The sequence below is a fragment of the Heteronotia binoei genome, chromosome 16, assembly GCF_032191835.1.
Source record: "Heteronotia binoei isolate CCM8104 ecotype False Entrance Well chromosome 16, APGP_CSIRO_Hbin_v1, whole genome shotgun sequence".
Lineage (NCBI taxonomy): Eukaryota > Metazoa > Chordata > Lepidosauria > Squamata > Gekkonidae > Heteronotia > Heteronotia binoei.
The window spans coordinates 32,360,023-32,380,297 of NC_083238.1; the positions used below are offsets into that span (position 1 = coordinate 32,360,023).

Here is a 20,275-nt window from a genome sequence, read left to right on the forward strand (position 1 = left end):
TCTGTTCTTCTCTGTTTTATCCTCACAACAACCCTTTGAGGTAGGTTAGGCTGAAAGCTTGGAACCGGCCCAAGGTTCCCCAGTGAGTTTCCATAGCAGAGTGAAGAGTTGAGCCTGGACCTCCCAGATACTAGACTGACACCCTGACATCACTACAGCACACTGCCGTTTTTTATAAACTTCAGATGCATACACATTGCAAACTTTCAGAGGATGAAGGCCACAGCTACAACTAAAAGTAACGTGTCAACTTTCACATTGCATTCATTTTTAAACTGGGCTGGAACCTCCACTTTCGTAATTTCAGGGCTTTTTTTGAGCAGGAAGGCACAGAAGTTCCAGCTTGCTTGACATCAGGGGTGTGGCCTAATATGCAAATGAGTTCCTGCTGGGTTTTTTTCTACAAAAAAGCCCTGTGTGAAACAGTGGTGATACCAGGGGGGTGGCCTAATATGCAAATGAGTGCCTGAGTAATTTCATCATATTCTGTACTTACTCCAGATGCAAAGCCTGTTCTTTAAGTGACTGCATCTTGACATGTATAAATGGTTAGATTTAAAGAAATGGAACTAAAGGCACCATAGTCTGTGGCTTTATCCCTGGCTGTCTTTCCTGCATTTACAGATTTTTAATGGGCTGATGCTGATGAACATGATGTTGTAGGCCGTAAGCAAGCTATTCTTAGAGGAACGCTGTGTTTGAAAACCTCTTTTGTAAATGGACAATGTAGTTGACCTGCAGGATAATTGCAGGTTAATTCCCTTTTAATGGGGAATTGTTTTATATCGCATATCCCACATTAGGGCACGCAAATAAAAACCGCATAAATAACTGCAGAACAAACTCTGGTAGCTATACATTGGTGTAAGTCATAAGTCCTATTACAAACAATGTATTAAGGTCAACCAATGTTGAAAAAGAAACTCTTAGACCCATTATGTAGCAGTAGCAAATGTTCATTGCCAAAGGCTGTTACAAAGTTGGCCTAAATAAAACATAGATAAAACAAAGGAAGAATAAAAGTAAAAATCAAACTATGATGCCACACAATTAAAACAGATTACAAAATTACAGATTTTAAGTTTCAGGCACCTACTTTGCACGTAGTTTCTTGACATCAAGAGCATACAGGGCTGCCATGTATATAACATAAGGGCCTACATCCACAAGAAGTATTGTATGAAACATTAGGTTGCCTTAAAGAACTAAAGAAATCATATTAAAGTGTTATAAATAAGTTGGCAACCCTGATTAAGGTCTATGCACCTTTGGGGCCATGAGACTTCATAGCCAGCTGTAGGCAATTCCGAGGTACATTCACTTGAAAAGGACCAACAGTAGGCGGTACCTTTAGAGCCTGTTTGCCAGCAAATAAAGACAGACTTTGGTCCTGCTCTAAATGAAAAATAACTTACTCCTTATACATAGTTGGTCTCATTGCTGCATAACTAAATTTATTGGAGAGCATTATGCCATACACAGAAGTGAAGGTTTGGAACCAGATATATAAGTGGCTTGCTCCAAATGAAAAGAAATATATTGCAACAATGGGTGAGTGTTAAGAGTACATGCATGCTCCCTGTAACAGCTAAATTGTTTGGAGATAAAAGTTTTGGTTTCACCCCTGGGTCTTTGAAATGTATCATAAACAACCTGTATTAGAGTTTTGTTAGTTGTATTTTCAAGGTGGTAGCGTTATGAAGCCTCAGTGTTTGTATCCAATCTGTATGAAGAGATTTGTGGCCAGCAGTGGAGCTGAAGGTTTTGCTATGCTTCTATTGAAAGGAACTGGCTTACTCCCTTGTAATATACAGCACAAGTGGAAGATATAGTACTGATGAAGTGGGAAACACGAAACGCGTCTGTATTATTAACTAGTTATTTGTATGTTGTATCAGTTAATCACCATGGGCTCTGTTTATAAGAATTTAATTGTTTTTTATGGTTGTCAATGTGAACTTTTGTGTTAAACATATTAAGTATGAAGCATTTTTATCATTAAAAAGTATCTAAACATATTTTAAAAGTATTAAAAAGTTTGGTAGTTTATTCATATCACAGAGATTGTTTTTGTTGTTTGCATAAATCCCCAGCTGGGGGCAGGGGATTCCCCGGTTTGGAGGCCCTCTCCCCACTTGAGGGGCATCAGAAGGTGGGGGGAATGTCTGCTGGGCACTCCATTATTCCCTATGGAGACAAATTCCCACAGGGTATAATGGATAATTGATCCATGGGTATCTGGGACTCGGGGGGGGGGGGCTTTTTTTTTGTAGAGGCACCAAATTTTCAGCATAGCATCTGGAGCCTCTCCTCAAAACACCCTCCAAGTTTCAAAAAGAGTGGACCAGGGGGTCCAATTCTATGAGCTCCAAAAGAAGGTGCCCCTATGCTTCATTATTTCCAGTGGAGGGAAGGGATTTAAAAGGTGTGCAGTCCCTTTAGATGTGATACCCAGAACTCCCTTTTGGAGTTCAATTATGCATGTCACAACCTTGCTCCTGGCTCCACCCCCAAAGACTCCTGGCTCCACCCCTAAAGTCCCTAGATATTTCTTGACTTGGCAATCCTAAATGTACAGTTAAAGCAAACCTTAACTTTTGGGTGCCTGACCAGCAGTAATCCTGTCAGCAGTGGTGGGGAAAGGGGTAAGGCAGGATTCAAGGCCATCCACAGCTTTAAGAGTCACATGAGAAGACAATGTGAATTTGAGAACATTATGTTTGAAGTTACCAAAGGGAAGCCATCTAAATTTTATCAACTTATGATTAACTTGCATTCTGCCAAATTTAAAAACTAGTTACTGCAATGCGTGGGATAAAGATCTGAGTTACCTATTTGGAAATGTATGTGGGAAGGATTGAAGACGTCTGCTAACGTTAATTTAATGGAGAATAATTATAAAATGTGTTTGACATGTTACTTGACACTTGGAGGAGACTTATACAATCTTCCAGAATACTTTATATAATTATTGAAGAAGTGGAACAAAGAGGACTGATTTGTGGCAAATGAGGTGGGGCGATCTATATGTAAAAATTGGTTGGGATGGGAAATGTAGATGTAACAGGTCAACCATACAATCCTAAACAGGATTACATCCTTCTAAGTGCGTTGAACTCTGCTCAGGCGTACACTGCAGAATACCTATAGACCTCTTCATGATAATTTTAGGATTCCCTCTAAGAATTAAGTGGGAAGTGAGGGTCATGTTTAATTTACAAACAGATGCAAGAACTTCTGTTTCTTAATGCTTGAAGAAAAAGCACTAAAGAATGGCTAACTAAAAGCTGGACAGATATCAGCTCTCTTAAATTACCTTGTTTGCTATAATTCAAAGAAAGAAAGGTAAGCATTGTGGTCATGAAATTGTTTATCTTATTGGACAGAGTTTATGGGTTTTCCAGCCTGCCTTTGTTTATTTAGATACTTATATCTCTCTTTTCTTCCTGGTGAGGACCCAAAGTCAGCTTACAACTCTGTGCTCCCTTACTCTATTTTAGCCTTACAACAACCACCCTGCAAAGTACGTAAGAGTGAGAGAGAAGGGTTGGTCCAAGGTCACCCAGTGAGTTTCCATGGCAAAGTAGGGACAATTCTTGCTTTCTCAACTTACGCTGTGCTGAGTTAGTGAAACGTTTGTGGGGGGCGGGGAGCTCCCTACCAGGACCGGATCTACATTTTTGAGGGGAGACAAAATTAAAAAATGACACCCCCTTATGGGCCCATTCTGTCTTATGGACCCATAGAATAGAATGGACTCCATACCCAATTTGGTGGCGCCCGGGGCAAATGCCCCCTCTGCTCCCCCCTAGATCCGGCCCTGCTCTCTGCAGCTATTACTCAATTTGTGCTTTTAAACTTCTTATTTAAACTTTATTATCTCTTTCTTGAATTTTTAATTCTGAATTTCATTCATAAGTTATGTCAAGAACATTAATGAGAAATCAGGGCTTTAAAAAAATGGCATTGTGATCACAGACTGTCATAGAATAGGGCTGGGAACTCAGTTCAGCAAAGCAAGCCGTAATGTCCAAGCCCACTTTATAGGTAGCAGTCATCTCTGGTTTCTAGAAGGTTTTAAGATTTTTAATTGTGTGCCAAATACTAAACATATTTCAGATAGGGGTTTCCAAAAAGTGCAGGTTTCTACGAAACAGGAAATCCATGCAGGATTTTTGATATTACATCATCAGCTGTGGTCCTCAGGTTGCACCTATTGGCTGATCCTCTGCCCTCCTGGAGGTGACCCACTTAGCACTTCTCATTTATTTACTTCACTTATGTCCCAACCTTTTCCCAAGGGGATCCAAAGTGGCTTACAGCATTCTCTTCTCCATTTTACCCTCACAAGAACCCTGTGAGATAGGTTAGGATGAGAGTATGTGACTTGACTTAAGGTCACTCAGGGCCAGCCCTAGACTGTTTGGCCCCCTAGACAAAGCTAACTTCTGGCATACACACACACACCCCTGCACTGATAATGTCACCGAGTCACATGGGGTTGCCCAATTTGGTGCCCTCAGAAGGTCAGCGCCCTCGGCAACCATTTATCCAGTCACAATCAGATTATGGCTGGCCTGGACAGCCATTTAACTAATATAACAAAAGGCTTTACAACATTTCTCAGTCTATCTGAAATTTGTGCATATTAGGCCACACACCCCTGATGTAGCCAATCCACCAAGAGCTTACAGGGCTCTTAGAACAGGGCCTACTGTAAGATCCAGGAGGATTGGCTACATCAGGAGTGCGTGGCCTAATATGCAAAGGAGCTCCTGCTAGAATTCTACCCCTGCTGCTTGACATAGGGAATCTGCACCCCAGGATCTTCTAGTGTGAATGGTAGTGATAAGAGACCTCTAGAAATATTTTTCAGTGTCTGGATCATGGCTTATATGAATACCTCCTTATCTGAACTCAGAAGATGATATTTTTTATCATTCCAACTACTTTGTGAGGTTTTATGGTTAAATGATTATGCTTGCATAGTGGAAATCATCAGCTAGGTTTTGGGCTTTTTTGTAATCCTCAATTACTGGGATATGACTGAAATACTAGACAGAGAATTACGTAAGGCCAGAGCTCTGTTTGGCTATGTTCTATTTTGTACAAATGTATTAAAATGCAACAAGGTAGATTTGTTTGTTCATTAATATGACAACAGTGTAATATGATTTATCCACAATTTAGCAGATGTGTATAGATTTAGATGAAATTAGAAGAATGTTCCCTTTATTTTGTTGTATTCTTTCTTTTCCTGATGGTTGGGACATGACTGAAATATTAGATGGAAAGTTACATAAGCTGAGGGATCTATTGATTATGTCTGCACTGCACGAGCACTCACTGGTGAGATGTATCAAGGAGATGATACCATTTACAATTACAGCGATTTACTGTACATCACATCAATATAGAGGTTCAGAGAAGTTCTTCCACAAACCGTGCGTCATTATCTACTGTTAGTAATTGAGCTGTGGCAAATCTCTGACTATACCTTTCACTAAAATAAAAATCTCATCCCTAAACTGAGATAATGCGTCCTCCTATCCAGTAACATGAAACAAGCATTGTTACTGGCACTAGATCTTGTTTAATGGATTTCACCTCTCTGCAACATGAGATGGCCTTAGTTTTTGATTTTATTCCAAGCAAATTCTTTGCAAGTGTTGTACCTGCATGTACTTTACCCTCTCTCCCATACGAGTGCTAACGTCACATTGGGTCGAATCTTATAATTCCATTCCAGCATTGCAGTAGTTTTACCATTTTCTTCTTTGGATATCCCTAGCGTTGGACAGACAACTTTTGAATTGTTAAGGAAGCATGGTCAGGGTTTAATCAACCAGGATGCTAAATTACTTCGTTCTGCGCTTTATTGGGGCTTTTCAACCCCTTTATTTCCTGTCCAGCAACAATATTTTAACTTTCTTTGTGATTCTTTTTTTTTTTAAAGTGAGATACAGAAGGAAAAAAGGAGAAGGGGAAAGTATAAATTCATAAAAAAACTTCAAATATTATGAATTGTTACATACAACAAGCAAAATCAACTGTTTTAGTAAAAATACATATTTCAAATGTGAGAGCAGATAGTAAAACATAATTATTATAGTATTTTGAGGTGAATTCTCTCTTTAAAAAAATAGACAAAAACTTCCTTATTTGTGATAGTCTATTAACAATTAAAAGGTTGCACCTTTTACAGTTAGACAAATTCCTGTACTAAATTTAAACCATCCCAAAAAAATAGATATTGTTGTGATCATTTAATAATTTCAAATGTAAGAGCAGATAGTAAAACATAATTATTACCATATTTTGAAGAGAATTCTCTCTTTAAAAGATCTTCTCCATGGGGAAGAATAGACATTGAATCACTAACTCATTTTTTTCTTTAGTTGTGGTTTATATTCCATTCAACAGGCTTGCTTTATAACACCCCTTCATGCCAAGTTTCCTGTCTGCTAATATGATTTTCACCTTTTATTTCTCTTGGCTAGTACCAATAAGACACTCTCTATAGTTACTTATATTTATTCTTTCTGCTCTTCAAGTTAGGAGCCTGTATGTATAATGTAAACCTGGAGATTGATTTTTTAATATTTATTTTGGTTTTTAATATTTAATAATTTTGGACTTTTCATTTGCCCTCGTGCTTTGACACAAGGCGCTTGAATTTCTGAACAGAAACAGCACTCCTTCCCATTAAATTGGATCTTGAGATTCCCTTCTCCGACAAAGAAAGACTTCCTTCAACAATGGCAGACTTTCCTATCAGAAAAAGTCATTCTCCATTAGAGAAGAGCCTTGAAGGAAGGCTTAGTGGGAGGGAATTAATAGGGTCCAACCCACCGTTTACAGAAGGGAAAGTAGTTGAAGTATGCAAAGAAACAGTGATGTAGTAGTTTTTGACAACACAGAGACAGGAACAAACTTTTGCAAAAACAGCAGCATGTACTGAGAAATCATATAAGGCTCTAGATAATTATTTTTAAACTTAAGTAACTTCAATCAAACTGACATCTATTCTTTTCTCTTTTCCAGAAATATCGTCAATATATGTCAGGACTTCTGGCTCCTCCTTATGGTGTTATGGAAACTGGCTCCAACAATGACAGTATGTATAATTAAGTTTTGAAAGTCTATGGCTTGGATCCACCAGAGTTTTTCTGGTTTTATGTCCTGGGGAGCATGGCTTTGTTGTCATCCCTTGCTTCTCTTCAGCTCATCCAAATCCCACTGGAGCAATCCCACCACCACCACTTCCTGATTCTGTGGGTAAAATGTTTGATCTAGGGACAAAAGCTACCCACGAGGGTGAGATCCCCGTCTTTTTTGTTGATATTGTTTTAAAAGTAGTCATGTGGGACCAGATTTGCATTAGAAAAGTGGTGAAACTCGACCAGTCCAGAGTGCTGTGGATTTGGTCAGAGGTGTCACCTGTTGCATTCGTGCTGAGAAAGATATCAAGTCAAGTCTATTAGTGTTAATAGTGAGGTGTTAATAGTAAAGTGTTAATAGTGAGGGAAATTCATTATCAGTTTCTTTTTTAATATGGATAAAAGTAACCACACTACGGCCCGATTCATATTGGAGAACAAGATACCAAATGTTTAACCTTTTCCCTTATACCATTGTCCAGATGCGAATGATCTCCTGCAGACTGCTGTTTGCTGTCTGAGGAGAAATGTACAGATGTGTCAGTTTGCACTGTGAAAATGCCACAGAAGAGAAGAAGTCTGGGAGTCTCTCTGACACCCCTGCCTGAATCCGGAAAGGGTCCCTTGCTTGATCATGGATCTTCCGTGATTGTCTGAGTTCAGTCGTCACACTTCATACAATTCTGAGCCATGAATGCAAGAAAAGCACATTTCTTATTTTGTGGTTGTGAGGCAATATTTTTTCTGTTTTATTAAATGCTACTTAATTTATAGGTATCCTTTTCATATATACAAAAGAGAGCCTAAGATGTAACATTGTACGCAGGCCTGTAGCTACAGTGGGGCCCAGGGGGTCAGGCCCATCCTTTCAAAATCTCTTCCAACTGGAGGGGCCCCAGTCTGTTCCCTTTGCTCACCGCCACTCTGAACAAGTAGTAGCATTGCTGCTGGTCTCTCTGCCGTGAGAGGGGCACATAAGAAAGGAGTGTGGGGGGAGCGGAGCTGCTGTATCTGCCCAGGTGAAGGGGGGTTAGCATGTGGAACTCAAGTGCCTAGGGCTGCCAAACTAGGTGGTCCCCACTCCCCCCAAACAACAAATCCTGCTGTGCCCCCCCCCCCCCCCCAAATGAAATCCTGGCTACGGCTCTGATTATAAGTTGCTGGAGAAATCCTCGGGGAGAGTTAAAACAAGGGTGAAAGAACACCTTTGAAAAAATATCTAGAAAGTTCTTTTTGGAATAGCAGGTATCCTTATGTAGGCCTATCTCTGATGTGAGTTCTAGGAATGAATCATCTTTGATAGCAAATTTTATCCTCAAGCAGTCTTATTCTGATACATTCCGTATTTCCTTGTAGGGATGCCTGACAAGGATAATATGTCTAGTAGCAGTCTGTGTTCAATCTCAAAACACTGCAGCAAGGTAAATCACATTTTCTTTTGCTAATCTTTGGGGGTGGGAAAAAGGGAATCCCAACATGTAAAATGGGTTTGTGGAAACATTAATTTAAACAGTTTGGAGCCTGTCAACCATTTTTGCTAACAAGTGAGGCAGTTTTATCTTATTCTCCTCTCCTTTGGCAGATCTCTGAGTGTGAGGTTTCTTGATGTCATGCTAGTGATAGCCTCCCCTCATTCAATGGAGAATGTAATGTTATCAATAAAAAAACTTCAGCAAACAACAGAAGACAAGTGGTACAGTGGAAGAATAAATTTTAATTTGCTCTAAGACCCTCTACTTTTGCATAAGCTTAATCAGGGAGGTCTGTAAAATATTATAGTCTGAACACTTCCCAAGGCAACCATTTTTGAGTAAAAACTTAAACTGTTTGGGTTGAAGTTGCTAGTATCACCGGTAGCAATATAAGAGTATTTGCACAATGTGACCACAAGCAATCACACCACTTATATTTACATTAGGTTTAAGAGACAGTCATAGAATGCTAGCAATATATCTAGCACATGAAATGTGTTTGCAATAAATGCAGAGTTTTAATCAGGAAAGAGCCAAATAACTACAAATATTCTGCAGTAATTTATTTATTTAATTCGATTTTTAGCCTGCCCTTCCCATAGAACAGGCTCAGGGCAGGTTACATCATAAAAATAGTCAACAGTAAAAAACAATAAAAAACCAATTTAAAATATATAAAATCTAAAATTGCAAAGACTAAGATGGCAGAAGTCTGCTTCACAGATGTGACCTATTGACCAGGTCCAGCAGATCTTGTAGCGCTGTGGTGGAATGTGCGATGGAATGAGGGGGAAACCAGTAACAAATGACGTCCATTGCCTCAGCTGAAAGCCTGGCGAAAGAGCTCTGTTTTACAGGCCCTGCGGAATTGGAGCAGATCCCGCAGGGCCCGAATCTCCAGGGGGAGCTCATTCCACCAGGCAGGGGCCAGGGCTCAATGCTCCCATTAGAGCATTAGGTGGCATAATTCCTTAGAATATTCGTTTCCATTTTAAATTCGGAGGTCCTTTATTTTCATCTATTATCATTTATTTTCTTCCATAGCAAGAATGTGTTATAATTAATAATGCATTTTTCTCAGTCACTTATTTGGCAGGGATAGGAACATTTCTGGTTTAATCTGTGCAGCTTGTCTTTTTATTTTATGATTTTTTAAATTCTAGAAGGGGGAGACTCTTGAATGGCTTATTCATTTCCTGTTTCTGTAGGCTGGAGAATCAGTATGCTTGTAAAGTAAGACTTCAGTGTTGGATCATAAGAAGTAATGCCTTTGGCACATTTCATTCACATTAGAGATGAATGAGATAACATGCTGGGTTTCCCAGTATTGTTTGATGGAAATAGCAGCCATGTGGAGCTCTAATCTGGGGAAGTGGAGAGGTTTTACCTTTTCACTCCATGCGGTTTTACTTATCACTCACTCACCCACCCACCCACCATTACTATCAGTCCTGGAAGAGAAAGAAATACAAGAACCTTCCCTTTCACTTCCAAGCATAACATTCAAGCATTAAAATAGCTACTGCATAAGAAAACAATTTGTCCTTATTTATCTCTGCCACTTCCCATCTGTCTATTCTGCTTTCTCTGAGAGGCTGATCTTTATAATGCATCTTTTTAACCTTTGCTAACCCTGCAGACGTCACAACAGATACTTGATTGTATTGTTAAAAGCATAGTACTTCTTGTTCCATCCTTCTCTGGCATGCAAATAAACACGTGTGTGTGTTTGTGTGTAAGTTAATAGCAATACATTACTATCAACATGCAATTTCCATTGTGATGAGTAATACTGGAGGAAAAATTAGAGCCCCAAAACATGGGTTGTACATAGCACACAAATTTCTGGGTCCCCCTCCCCCCCCCAAAAAAAGCTAAATGTTATGCATTCAGGGTAAGTGAGCATTACTGAAGTCACTCAAAATGGCGGTAAGACAGAATTAGGTCTGTTAGACTAGTGAGTTGATTCATTTGAAATGTGGAGTTGGAGAAGAGTTTTACGGATACCATGGACAACCAAAAAGACAAATATGTGGGTTCTAGTTCAAATCAAGTCTGAATTCTCCCTAGGCTATCGTACTTTGGTCACATTATGAGAAGCTCAGTAGGGTCAGCCCTGTTTAGTACTTGGATGGGAGACCAACAAGGAACTCCAGGGTCACTACAGAGAGGCAGGCAGTGCCACCTCTGTTAATCTCTTGCCTTGAAAACCCTACTGGGTCTTCATAAGTCAGCTGTGACTTGGTGGCACTTCACACACCCACAATTCTGAACAGATGGGAGGAAGGCAATGACAAACCACCTTTGCTTCTCACTTGCCTTGAAAGCATCTTGCTGGGGACACCGTAAGTCAGCTGTGACTTGACAGCACTTAAGACACACACACAATTCTGAACAGAGTGTAGATCAAAAAATCTGAAGTGGGGCATGTACTAATTGCAGGACGGTCTACAAACCTGAGGAAACCCCCAGGTTTGCAGAAAAATCATAGAACCAGAGAAAGTGGAAAACAAACTTTGTAAAAAAATATATGTATATATTTAAAATCAGGGCTTTTGGTAGAGAAAGCCGAGCAGGAATTCATTTGCATATTAGGCCACACACACTGATGACACCATTGTTTCACACTGGGTTTTTTTGTAGAAAAAGCCCAGCATGAACTCATTTGCATATTAGGCCATACCCCCTGATACCAAGCCAGCTGGAACTGCGTTCCTGCTTTTATAAAGCCCTGATTAAAATATTTAAATACCCAGCTTTGTTTATAGCATCCTGGGCCTCAAGGCAGAGGGGAAAAACTTAGCAGGAAAACCTTAAATCTCATGATGCTCCACAACCCGCTTGAGGTTAAACCCAGCTTGAGGTTAAACCCAGCTTGAGGTTAAACCCTCAAGCACATGGACACATTGATCTAGACCGCAATGGTATGATGTAAATTGCCACTTCTTATTGAGGTTAAACCCTCAAGCACATGGACACATTGATCTAGACCACAATGGTATGATGTAAATTGCCACTTCTTATTGAGATTGAGAATTTTCATCACTTCCCCTACATATCTAAATCACTGTCAGTGAATTGGCCGTTCCATATTGGCTCTGTTCAGACGCACAGTATAATCAGATCTCGCTGCTGTTTCCTTCCGGATTTAAAGTGGCTGATCAGACAGCAACATTCGCCCCCCGGTATTAACTTGTGGTAGCCCCTCCCCAATCCTTCTCGGAACCGGATTATTTTGTTACCTGCTGCTTTGTGGTGTTTTTTGAGTTCTCCGGTTTCACCTTGTAGTTTTCTCCATCTGCGTAGTTCTGCTGCGATATTCACCAACTTCTGGATGTCTGAAGGCTGTCCCAGAACAAAAGAAGCCTCAGAATCCGGTTTACGGTTGCCATTTTTTTCCTACTTAGCAATATGCGCATAACCACATAATGTTTTAACCTATGCGCATGTACATATGTGCATAATGCGCATATGTGCGTAATAGTGGAGGGAAAAAAGAACTGCATGGTGCTGTCATGTGGACGGCAGAAGATGGTTTCACCGTGGAGTGATTCAAATTGCAGTATGGCAGTCTGATCAATAATATCTGGAACAAAGATATTTGGAACAGAACCGGGTCAGTTTAACACGGACTCAACACACTGTGTGAACAGGGTCATTGTTTCAAATACCATGAATGTTTGGAAATGACTGACATATTGGTAGAGGAAAGTAAACTGAAAAACTATAGTGTGGCAAATTATAGCAAAAGTGTGGAGGAGCTTGATGATAAATAGGTCTGTTTTGACATATCTTTGATTTGTCAGTTTGTTCTTTATATAGGGTAAAATATTGAAGTGCAACTGTTGGCCCTGTCCACTTACCTCCCTCAGAGGCAAGATTTACCCTCCATTTTTCTTTCCCTTTTGTGACTAAGCTGCTCTAGTTAGCTATTTTCTTCTTTCCTGGAGAATTCTGGCTGTCCTACCCTGTGAGAGCATAATATTTTTGTGTTTTCAGCCCAGGAACCCAAGGGAAGGAATGGGAGTCCCCTTTAACTTAAACAACTTAAGTGACACTCAATAAGGTTTTATATTCCAAATTAGCAAAACATTTTATTCAACACAGAGAAGAAAGGTCAGGTGAAATCAGGGGTAAAATTTCTGAGGTAAATTAATATAGATAACTCTGAGGTGAAATCAATACATTCACATACTTTAGTTCTTATTTTTCAGGGCAATGAGAGTTTCTTAAGCTATTCATAATTACTTAAAATCTTTATGTTGAGAGACTTTTGTTTCAGTGTTTCCCCAAACACTCTAGTACACTTTCTTTGAATATTCTCTGACTTTTTTGGCTTCCAGACAGCAGGTACACTCTTTCCAGTAACTCAAATCCTTCACTTGAAACACTAGTACTCATCTGACTCTTAAGGTTTTTACAGGGAGTTTCTAACCACACCAGACCAGGGATCTCGGCACTCTTTAGAGCTAACTCCCTGTTTGACTGGGTAGGGAAATTCCCCTCTCATTAGTAGATCTGTCCCCTTTCTTTGACCAAAGTGGGATTCTCTAACTACTTACTCTTCCTTGACAACCTTCCCAAGTTCTCCTGTCTGTGTTAAACTGCTCTCAGTCAGAGCTGAATTCTGAAACTGTCAGTACTTGACTCTTCTCAGCTAGGACTGAAATCAGACTGAATTCTCCTCAGCATCCAGTTCAGAAGTCTTTCTTTGCTCAGCTGATGCTAACCAATCAGATCTCTTGGAACAGAATTTCACTCAAAGCTCTCTGTTTCCGTGAAAAATTACAGCCCTTCACAAGTCTTTCAGCTGTTTGTACAGTACTTCAAAACTTTTAAAAGTGCAGTCTGTCACAGCAGCAAAGTTAGCATAAGGTGCTGCTATATATAAAATTATTATTAGAAGAGTCCATAGTGCCAGTTTTGATGATGTTTCATGCTTGTTCTTTTCTAAGTGTGAGAATTTCAGGGTAGCTGGCAGAAATCTCCGTAGTGGAGAAGAGAGGGGATTCTCAAAAGAACAAATGTGCCCATGAATCCTCACAATATTTGGTGTCAATACAAGCATTTACTAAATGAACTAGGATTGCTTTGTATATAATGATGCAAACTTATTTAGTTTGACTACTTATATGGGCTTGGATCTCATATAAGTTTTCGGCATGCAGAAGCTCAGCTTCCTTGTTTCCCATCTCCTAAAATGCTCCAAAATGCTTCGGAGAGGCAGGAGAACTCTGAAAGTTTATGTGGGAAACAGTTGGAAGGCTGCTGAATGAGGAGAGGGTTGGTGAAAATCACACCCATACATACAGTTTGGACTTTTTCAATGGGATTGAACCCATATTAAGGCTGCTTTCATAGAAAATATTTATTGGGGGGGGGAGGAAGGTTTGGAACTGACATCATTTCTTCAGAATCAGACAATGCTGCTGTCAGACCATTGCATTTTCATGTTTACAGTGTTGTCTTTCTGTCTTTAAAATAAATTATCTGTGGCTATTTTTAACAGTGCAGAATAATAGCAAGTATTGTGGCGTTTCAGTGAGGATATAGTGTTTTATATATATGTTTCCACTGTCTGTGATTGTAGAAGAGAGACACTTCAGCAGGGCAAAAGGCCAAGTAGTATAAAAAAGGACATTGTTGCAGTTATCTCTGTGTACATGAACAAAGTCAAACTTCATTGACATTCAGATTTCTTTCTGCAACGGAGGTATATGTAGCCACCTTGTGGAAATATTGAAGGGCTAAAATTAACTTTATTCTGAAGTGGCTCATTTAGGAATAAAAGATATTGGGAATTTAATCAGTCAATGCATGTAAACTAAGATACCTTGAGAGCTTTTGAATAGCGCTGGGAAAATAAAATTCATAGCTTCCTGATGCAGCTATTCAGACACAGAGGATGATTACACAGACGGCCGACTCAGGGCTGCATCAAGCCGCCCCAAAGAGCCAGCTGGAAAAGGAGCAGACCAGAAGCCTCCAGATTGCACGCGGCCCAACCCCGAAACAGGGATGGGCTGTTTCCATGTGATCTGGGGGCTTTTTCATCATAGCCCATGGAAACTGGATTCTGACCACACAATGACCCCCTATTATCAATTTGCTTCTAATTTCAAACACAAAATTGCCCAGATTTACTCTGGGTTAGATGTTAGTCTGGATGCACGTTCAGACAATGTACCCTTGGCACCTGCTTGTCTGACTTATATGGATACTTTCAGCTCGTGGAGCCCAAGGATATGGACAAGATCCTTTGACAGGTGAGACTACCTCTCAACTTTGACCTTTGTGGCTGATAAAAGCTGCCAGGCAAAGACTGGCTGAGTGGGTATGGGGAGTGGCAAATTATTCAATTTCCTTGAAGCAGGGGTTGTACCACCCATGCTCAGGGGGGCAATGATTAGGCTATTGCAGTGTGCTCTATTTAGGGTTACCTTTGAAGAGTGTGGCTGGAGTCAACTACTGGGAACATGTTACCCTGAGCCAGTTTGGTGTAGTGGTTAAGTGTGCGAACTCTTATCTGAGAGAACCAAGTTTGATTCCCCACTCCTACACATGCAACTGCTGGAGTGAACTTGGGTCAGTCATAACTCAGAGCTGTTCTACTCAAGAGCAGTTCTTGGAAAGCTCTCTTAGCCCCACCTACCTCACAGGGTGTCTTGTGGGGAGGGAAAGGGAAAAAAGATTGTAAGCAGTTCTGAGACTCTGAGTGAAGAGCTCCTCCTCCTCCTCCTCTCCTTCTCCTCCTCCTCCTCCTTTTTCAATTACACTGGCTACCAATCCATTCTTGAGCCCAATTCAGGGTGTTAAAAGGAAAGAAAGGAGGGAAACAAAACTTAACCCAAATAATTGAATCCTGGATGGTTAAATAGATACAAATCTGAGAACCAATTACTAAAAACAATAAATGCAGAACATAAACATATAAATAATGCAAAATGATCAAAATACATGTATTTATTACAGAATAATTTGAAAAGCATTATAGACTCAACTATAGCCTCCATACGATAAAATTGTACAGTATACACAAATGAAATCTAATGTGACCTGATGCGTTTCGGTCTCACTGGCCTTCAGTGGGCAAGTATAAATAGCACACTTGACTCAATATTGCAACAATAACAATACAATTAGTTATTCCATGTAGGGGCAAGAAGGAGTTTTATAGTTATAATAATTGACGTAAGGAATAGGAGTATTATAGAGGCCTCATACACTATTGCCTTGTAAAGGGTACAGTGGGTACAATGTAAAGGGTACATTTATGGTACATTGACTCTGCATTGCTTTTGACACTGTTATCTCCTGGGCCAAAATAGGAAGAACTCTGCTTTAAATTTTTTAGGCATATAATTGAAACACCATCCATAGGCTATATGCACCCGATTATGACACAAGGTGATAGTATGTGAGGCCTCCATTATACGCCTATGTCTTGCATCACTGATTATAATTATAAAATTATTTTGGGGGATCCTACATTGAATAACTAGTTGTATTACTATTGCAATATTGGACCTAAGTGTGCTATTTATGCTTGACTACTGGAGAAGGCCCATTAGACTGAAACACATGAAGTCACTAGGGTTGCCATCCTGTTAAACGGTTTTTTGCAAGTATAGGCTGCCCGCGCCTGAACTGCAAGTGGTTAATTTACCACTTTGAAGTTTATGCGTGTGGCAGAAAACCATTTAAAGGGAACCTTCCCTTTGAATTGTTTTTTCAAGCAGGGACCACCTGTGCCTAAACTCCAAGTGGCAGATTCACTGCTTGGAGTTCAGGTGTGCTCATTGCCAATTTACTGGATGTGATAATCCCCCTTCCTGGAATGCCCTACAAATCCCCTCTCCAGGTCACATTAGGTTCCGTTTGTGTACATTATACAATTTTACCTTGTATTGAGGCTATAGTTGGGCTCATGTTTTTAAATTATCTTGTAATAAATACCTATATTTTTTATCATTTTGCATTTTTATATGTTTCTACATTTCTTATTTTTACTAATTGGCCTTCATATTTGTATGTATTTAACCTTCCAGATTCTTAATTTGACTTTTAAAACCCATGGCTTGGGACTGTCTTTTCCTATAAAGAACTGTCTTTTCCTATATACTCTTCTCAAGGAATTAAGATCACAAGGACAGGCCCTCCTGATTGTCTTGTCAATCAAAGAAGTTTATCTGGTGGGCATAGGGCTGCCAAGTCCCCGGGCCAGGTGGGGGTTCTCCTGCCTGGCAGCGGGATCCTCCCCTGACGTTGCTAGTGCGGTGACGTCTCCCAGAAGTGACATCATCGCACCGGCGATGCCATGCACTGGCCGCTCTAGGCATTTCTGGGAAAACTCTATGGTTTCCCCGGATGCTGTAGCAATTTGGGAGGGAAAACTTTATGGTACAATAGCGATGTGGGGGGGGAGTCCCCCACCGGAGGCCGTGGGGGACTTGGCAACCCTAGGTGGGCACATGAAAGAAGGCCTTTACAGTGGCAGCTTCACAGTTATGGGACAGTCTTCCCAAAGAGGTGCACCTGGCCCCTCACTTTTGATCTTTAGGAGGCAGCTGAAGACAAGTTTATTTAGGACTACATTTGGCTAAGTTTGCTACTGGTCTTGAGTTGTGGTTTTAAATTTTGGTTTTACATTTATTTTGTGTGTTTTGTCTATGTTGTAAGTCACCTTGAGCACAGGGCCAGATGTACGTATTTTTTGAGTGGGGGAAAACTTAAAAATGGCGCCCCTCCACTTAAAAGGTTTTTAAAATGGCACCCCACTAATCATTTTCCAGGCATTTCCTCAGATCCCAGATAAACCAAGCTAGGTGGAAGCATTTGAATTGTTTCCCCTCATTCTTCTCGCAAGACAAATACTCCAGCAAGACAAAACTGACGTGGTGGTGACATCTTTTTATTTTCTTTGTTTGTCACTAATTCTTGCCAGAGACTCTCAGCAGGCCAGTTTGGTTTTCACTTTTAGAAAAAATGGAAAAAATGTTTTATTTCAGTCAGCTTATGAACACCAAGGGTTATTTTAATATGAACCTGTTTCATTAGTGGTTACTTTATGTGTGTGTTTGCATAAGTGCACACATGTGCGAATTTTAACATTTTACACTTGAATTATTTGTCAAATTCTTGGTTTCCATAAGACTAGTTGTGAACCAAGTGTCTTGTGGATCCATGTGACAAGATGGAAAAAATTAAAATAGTATATTATTAATAAAGTGGTTTGTAGCAGTATCTACTTCCACAGTAGTAATACAACAATCAGAGTTATTTTTGGTGGTGGCATGTTTGGAGAAGTTGCATTTTTTAAAAGTCACATGTCTGCACATAGGCTAATGGGCATATGAGAATTATTAATTAAAAATAGCATGAGGTCATTCTATTTTCAACAAATATGAAATATCCTGCTATGGCACTCTAGTTTATACTTAAATTCATTTGTTTGTTTATGTAGGTGGTTTATATACCGCTTCTCTGGAAGAACTGTTTGTCTTTAAATTAAAAATAAAACAGACCAGGTTAGCAAGAGAAACAAGTCAGCCTATCAGCTCAGGGGCGCACCCACAATGGTAAACTACAGAAGAGCAGATTTAAAAAATATGGTCTGGATCCAGACAGTTTTCTGCTAGCAGAATGAGAGATGTCATTTCCACCAGTTCCTCCTTCCTGCTGTAGACCCCTGATCTGTACCTCATGCTGTTTCTGAGACTCTCCTGTCCTTCCAAAGCAGCATTTTGGAGAACTCTGTGCTGCATTGGGAGGGGGAAGGCAGGAGAGTTTTGTTCTGGTGATGGAAGGTATTTACAACAGCCAAAAAACTTAGTCTGGATCTAATCCTTCAGAGGTTCAGTAGGCAGGAAATAATAAGAAGTCATGACGTTTGTAGTAAAATGCTAAAATGGACAAAGACATGGGAGAAAACTATGTTAGATGCTGGAAGCTGAGAACATTTTTGGGGACTGCATAAGATGATTATGTCAAGAGTGGCACCGAACTGCAAGATGTGATAAGGTCAGTGACGCATCGGATGCTCTTGTTGCTTTGCCATGTATTCTGTGAGATTCGATCACCGTGCATAAAGACATGCAGACATGCTCCATTAGTTTTTGCAGTTAGACAGTTGCTGGGGAAAGTAATTATGGTGAGAAACAGAGTAGCCTTTTCCAAGGTTCAGTTCTCCTGACAAGTCAAGCGCATGTGAGTAGCGCATTTGGCAACTGCGATTGAAAATGGCAAAAATGAATTTCTTGAATCTTCACAATTATTCTTTCAATTTGGCAGAAAAATTGAAAAAGGAAACCTTTTAAAAACCAAGATTTGTGTAGTCAGTCATAGAGTCTTCTAAAGAGTACTGCAGACACCTGCCTGAAGTAATTCTGGAAACTGATGTTACAGAGTCAAATATAACACAAAGCCAACAAAATAACTGATAAAGCCATAGTTTCATTGTGACAACCCCACTTTCCTGTGGGGGGGGGGAGCGCATGTTGGTATCAAACCTTTCAGAAGTTAATAAGAATGAAGAAAAGACACTAAACTGATTTACTGTCTGATCATATTTATTTAAAAAAAATTTTTTTTTCATGATCCTATGCGTGGTTTGATGTAAACTCCACTAATTGTCATGGGATTTCCTGTTAATTGTGATTAGGATTGTATTCCAAAAATTAATCACTTGATAAATGACTTCTTGGTTGCCTCTCCAGAAAACTGCTTGTGGCAGTTTACAACATATTTCAAACAACATAAACAATAAATATCAATTAATCTACAATTTGAAATAACCCAGCCACAACATTAAATCAGCATTATATCATAAAACTAAACTAAAGCCAGAAGAAGAAATGAGATTAGTGCAATTACATATCACGAGCAGACAATGGTCCCATTATTTTCCGAATTAATGATTTTGATTGAGTCCCGTGCAGAGCAATCAGATCTGTGCTGAAATACAGTACTGAAATGCAGTCATCGTTGCCCCTAGAAATTATTTCCCTATGGGTCAGTGGTAGAGTTGCCAAGCCCCCCTGGCAACCTGAAGCTGGCATCCTGACCCCCCTGACCCACCTCAGTGGCAGCAGTACCAAAAATGGTTCACAATACAAATAAAGCAGCCTGATGCTGAGGCAAGATCACTGACCCATCTAGCTCAGTTCTGTCTTTTCTGATTGGCTGCAGCTCTCCAGGGCCTCAGACTGTGAAAGGTCTTTCCCTACAGCCTCTGCTTGAGATCTTTTAAACGGAATATTCTGGGAATTGAACCTGGAGCCCTCTGTTATTCTGCAGAACTTTGCTGTGTGTCAGGTTGCTTCCAACTTATGGTGATTATGAATTATGACCTCCAAAACACGCTATCACTAACAGCCGTGTTGGTCTTGCAAATAGAAGACTGTGACTGCCTGTATTTAGTCAATTCATCTGATGCTGTGTCTTCCCCTTTCCCTATTGCCTTCAAATTTCCCCAGCATTGCTGTTTTTTTCCAGTTAATCTTTTCAAAGCGAAGTACGGTAGTTCAAAGCAAGGTACTTCAACAATAAATAAATATAGTTTGAATACACTATTGAAAATATCTCTATGATCAAAGCAATTAAAGAGGTCAAAACTGCATCCCCAGAACCAGCCATAAAAGCCAC

General features: G+C 40.0%; 1 protein-coding gene across 2 annotated transcripts in view; it reads left to right on the forward strand.

The window, feature by feature from the left end:
- Positions 1-20,275, forward strand: part of RAPGEF4 (Rap guanine nucleotide exchange factor 4) — a 252,831-nt gene that overhangs the window by 142,950 nt on the left and 89,606 nt on the right. For both annotated transcript variants that reach the window (XM_060257080.1, XM_060257079.1), the window contains exons 5-6: positions 7,045-7,117; positions 8,517-8,581. In XM_060257080.1, coding sequence (XP_060113063.1) covers positions 7,045-7,117; positions 8,517-8,581 — 138 coding nt within the window. The remainder of the gene's footprint in view (positions 1-7,044; positions 7,118-8,516; positions 8,582-20,275) is intronic.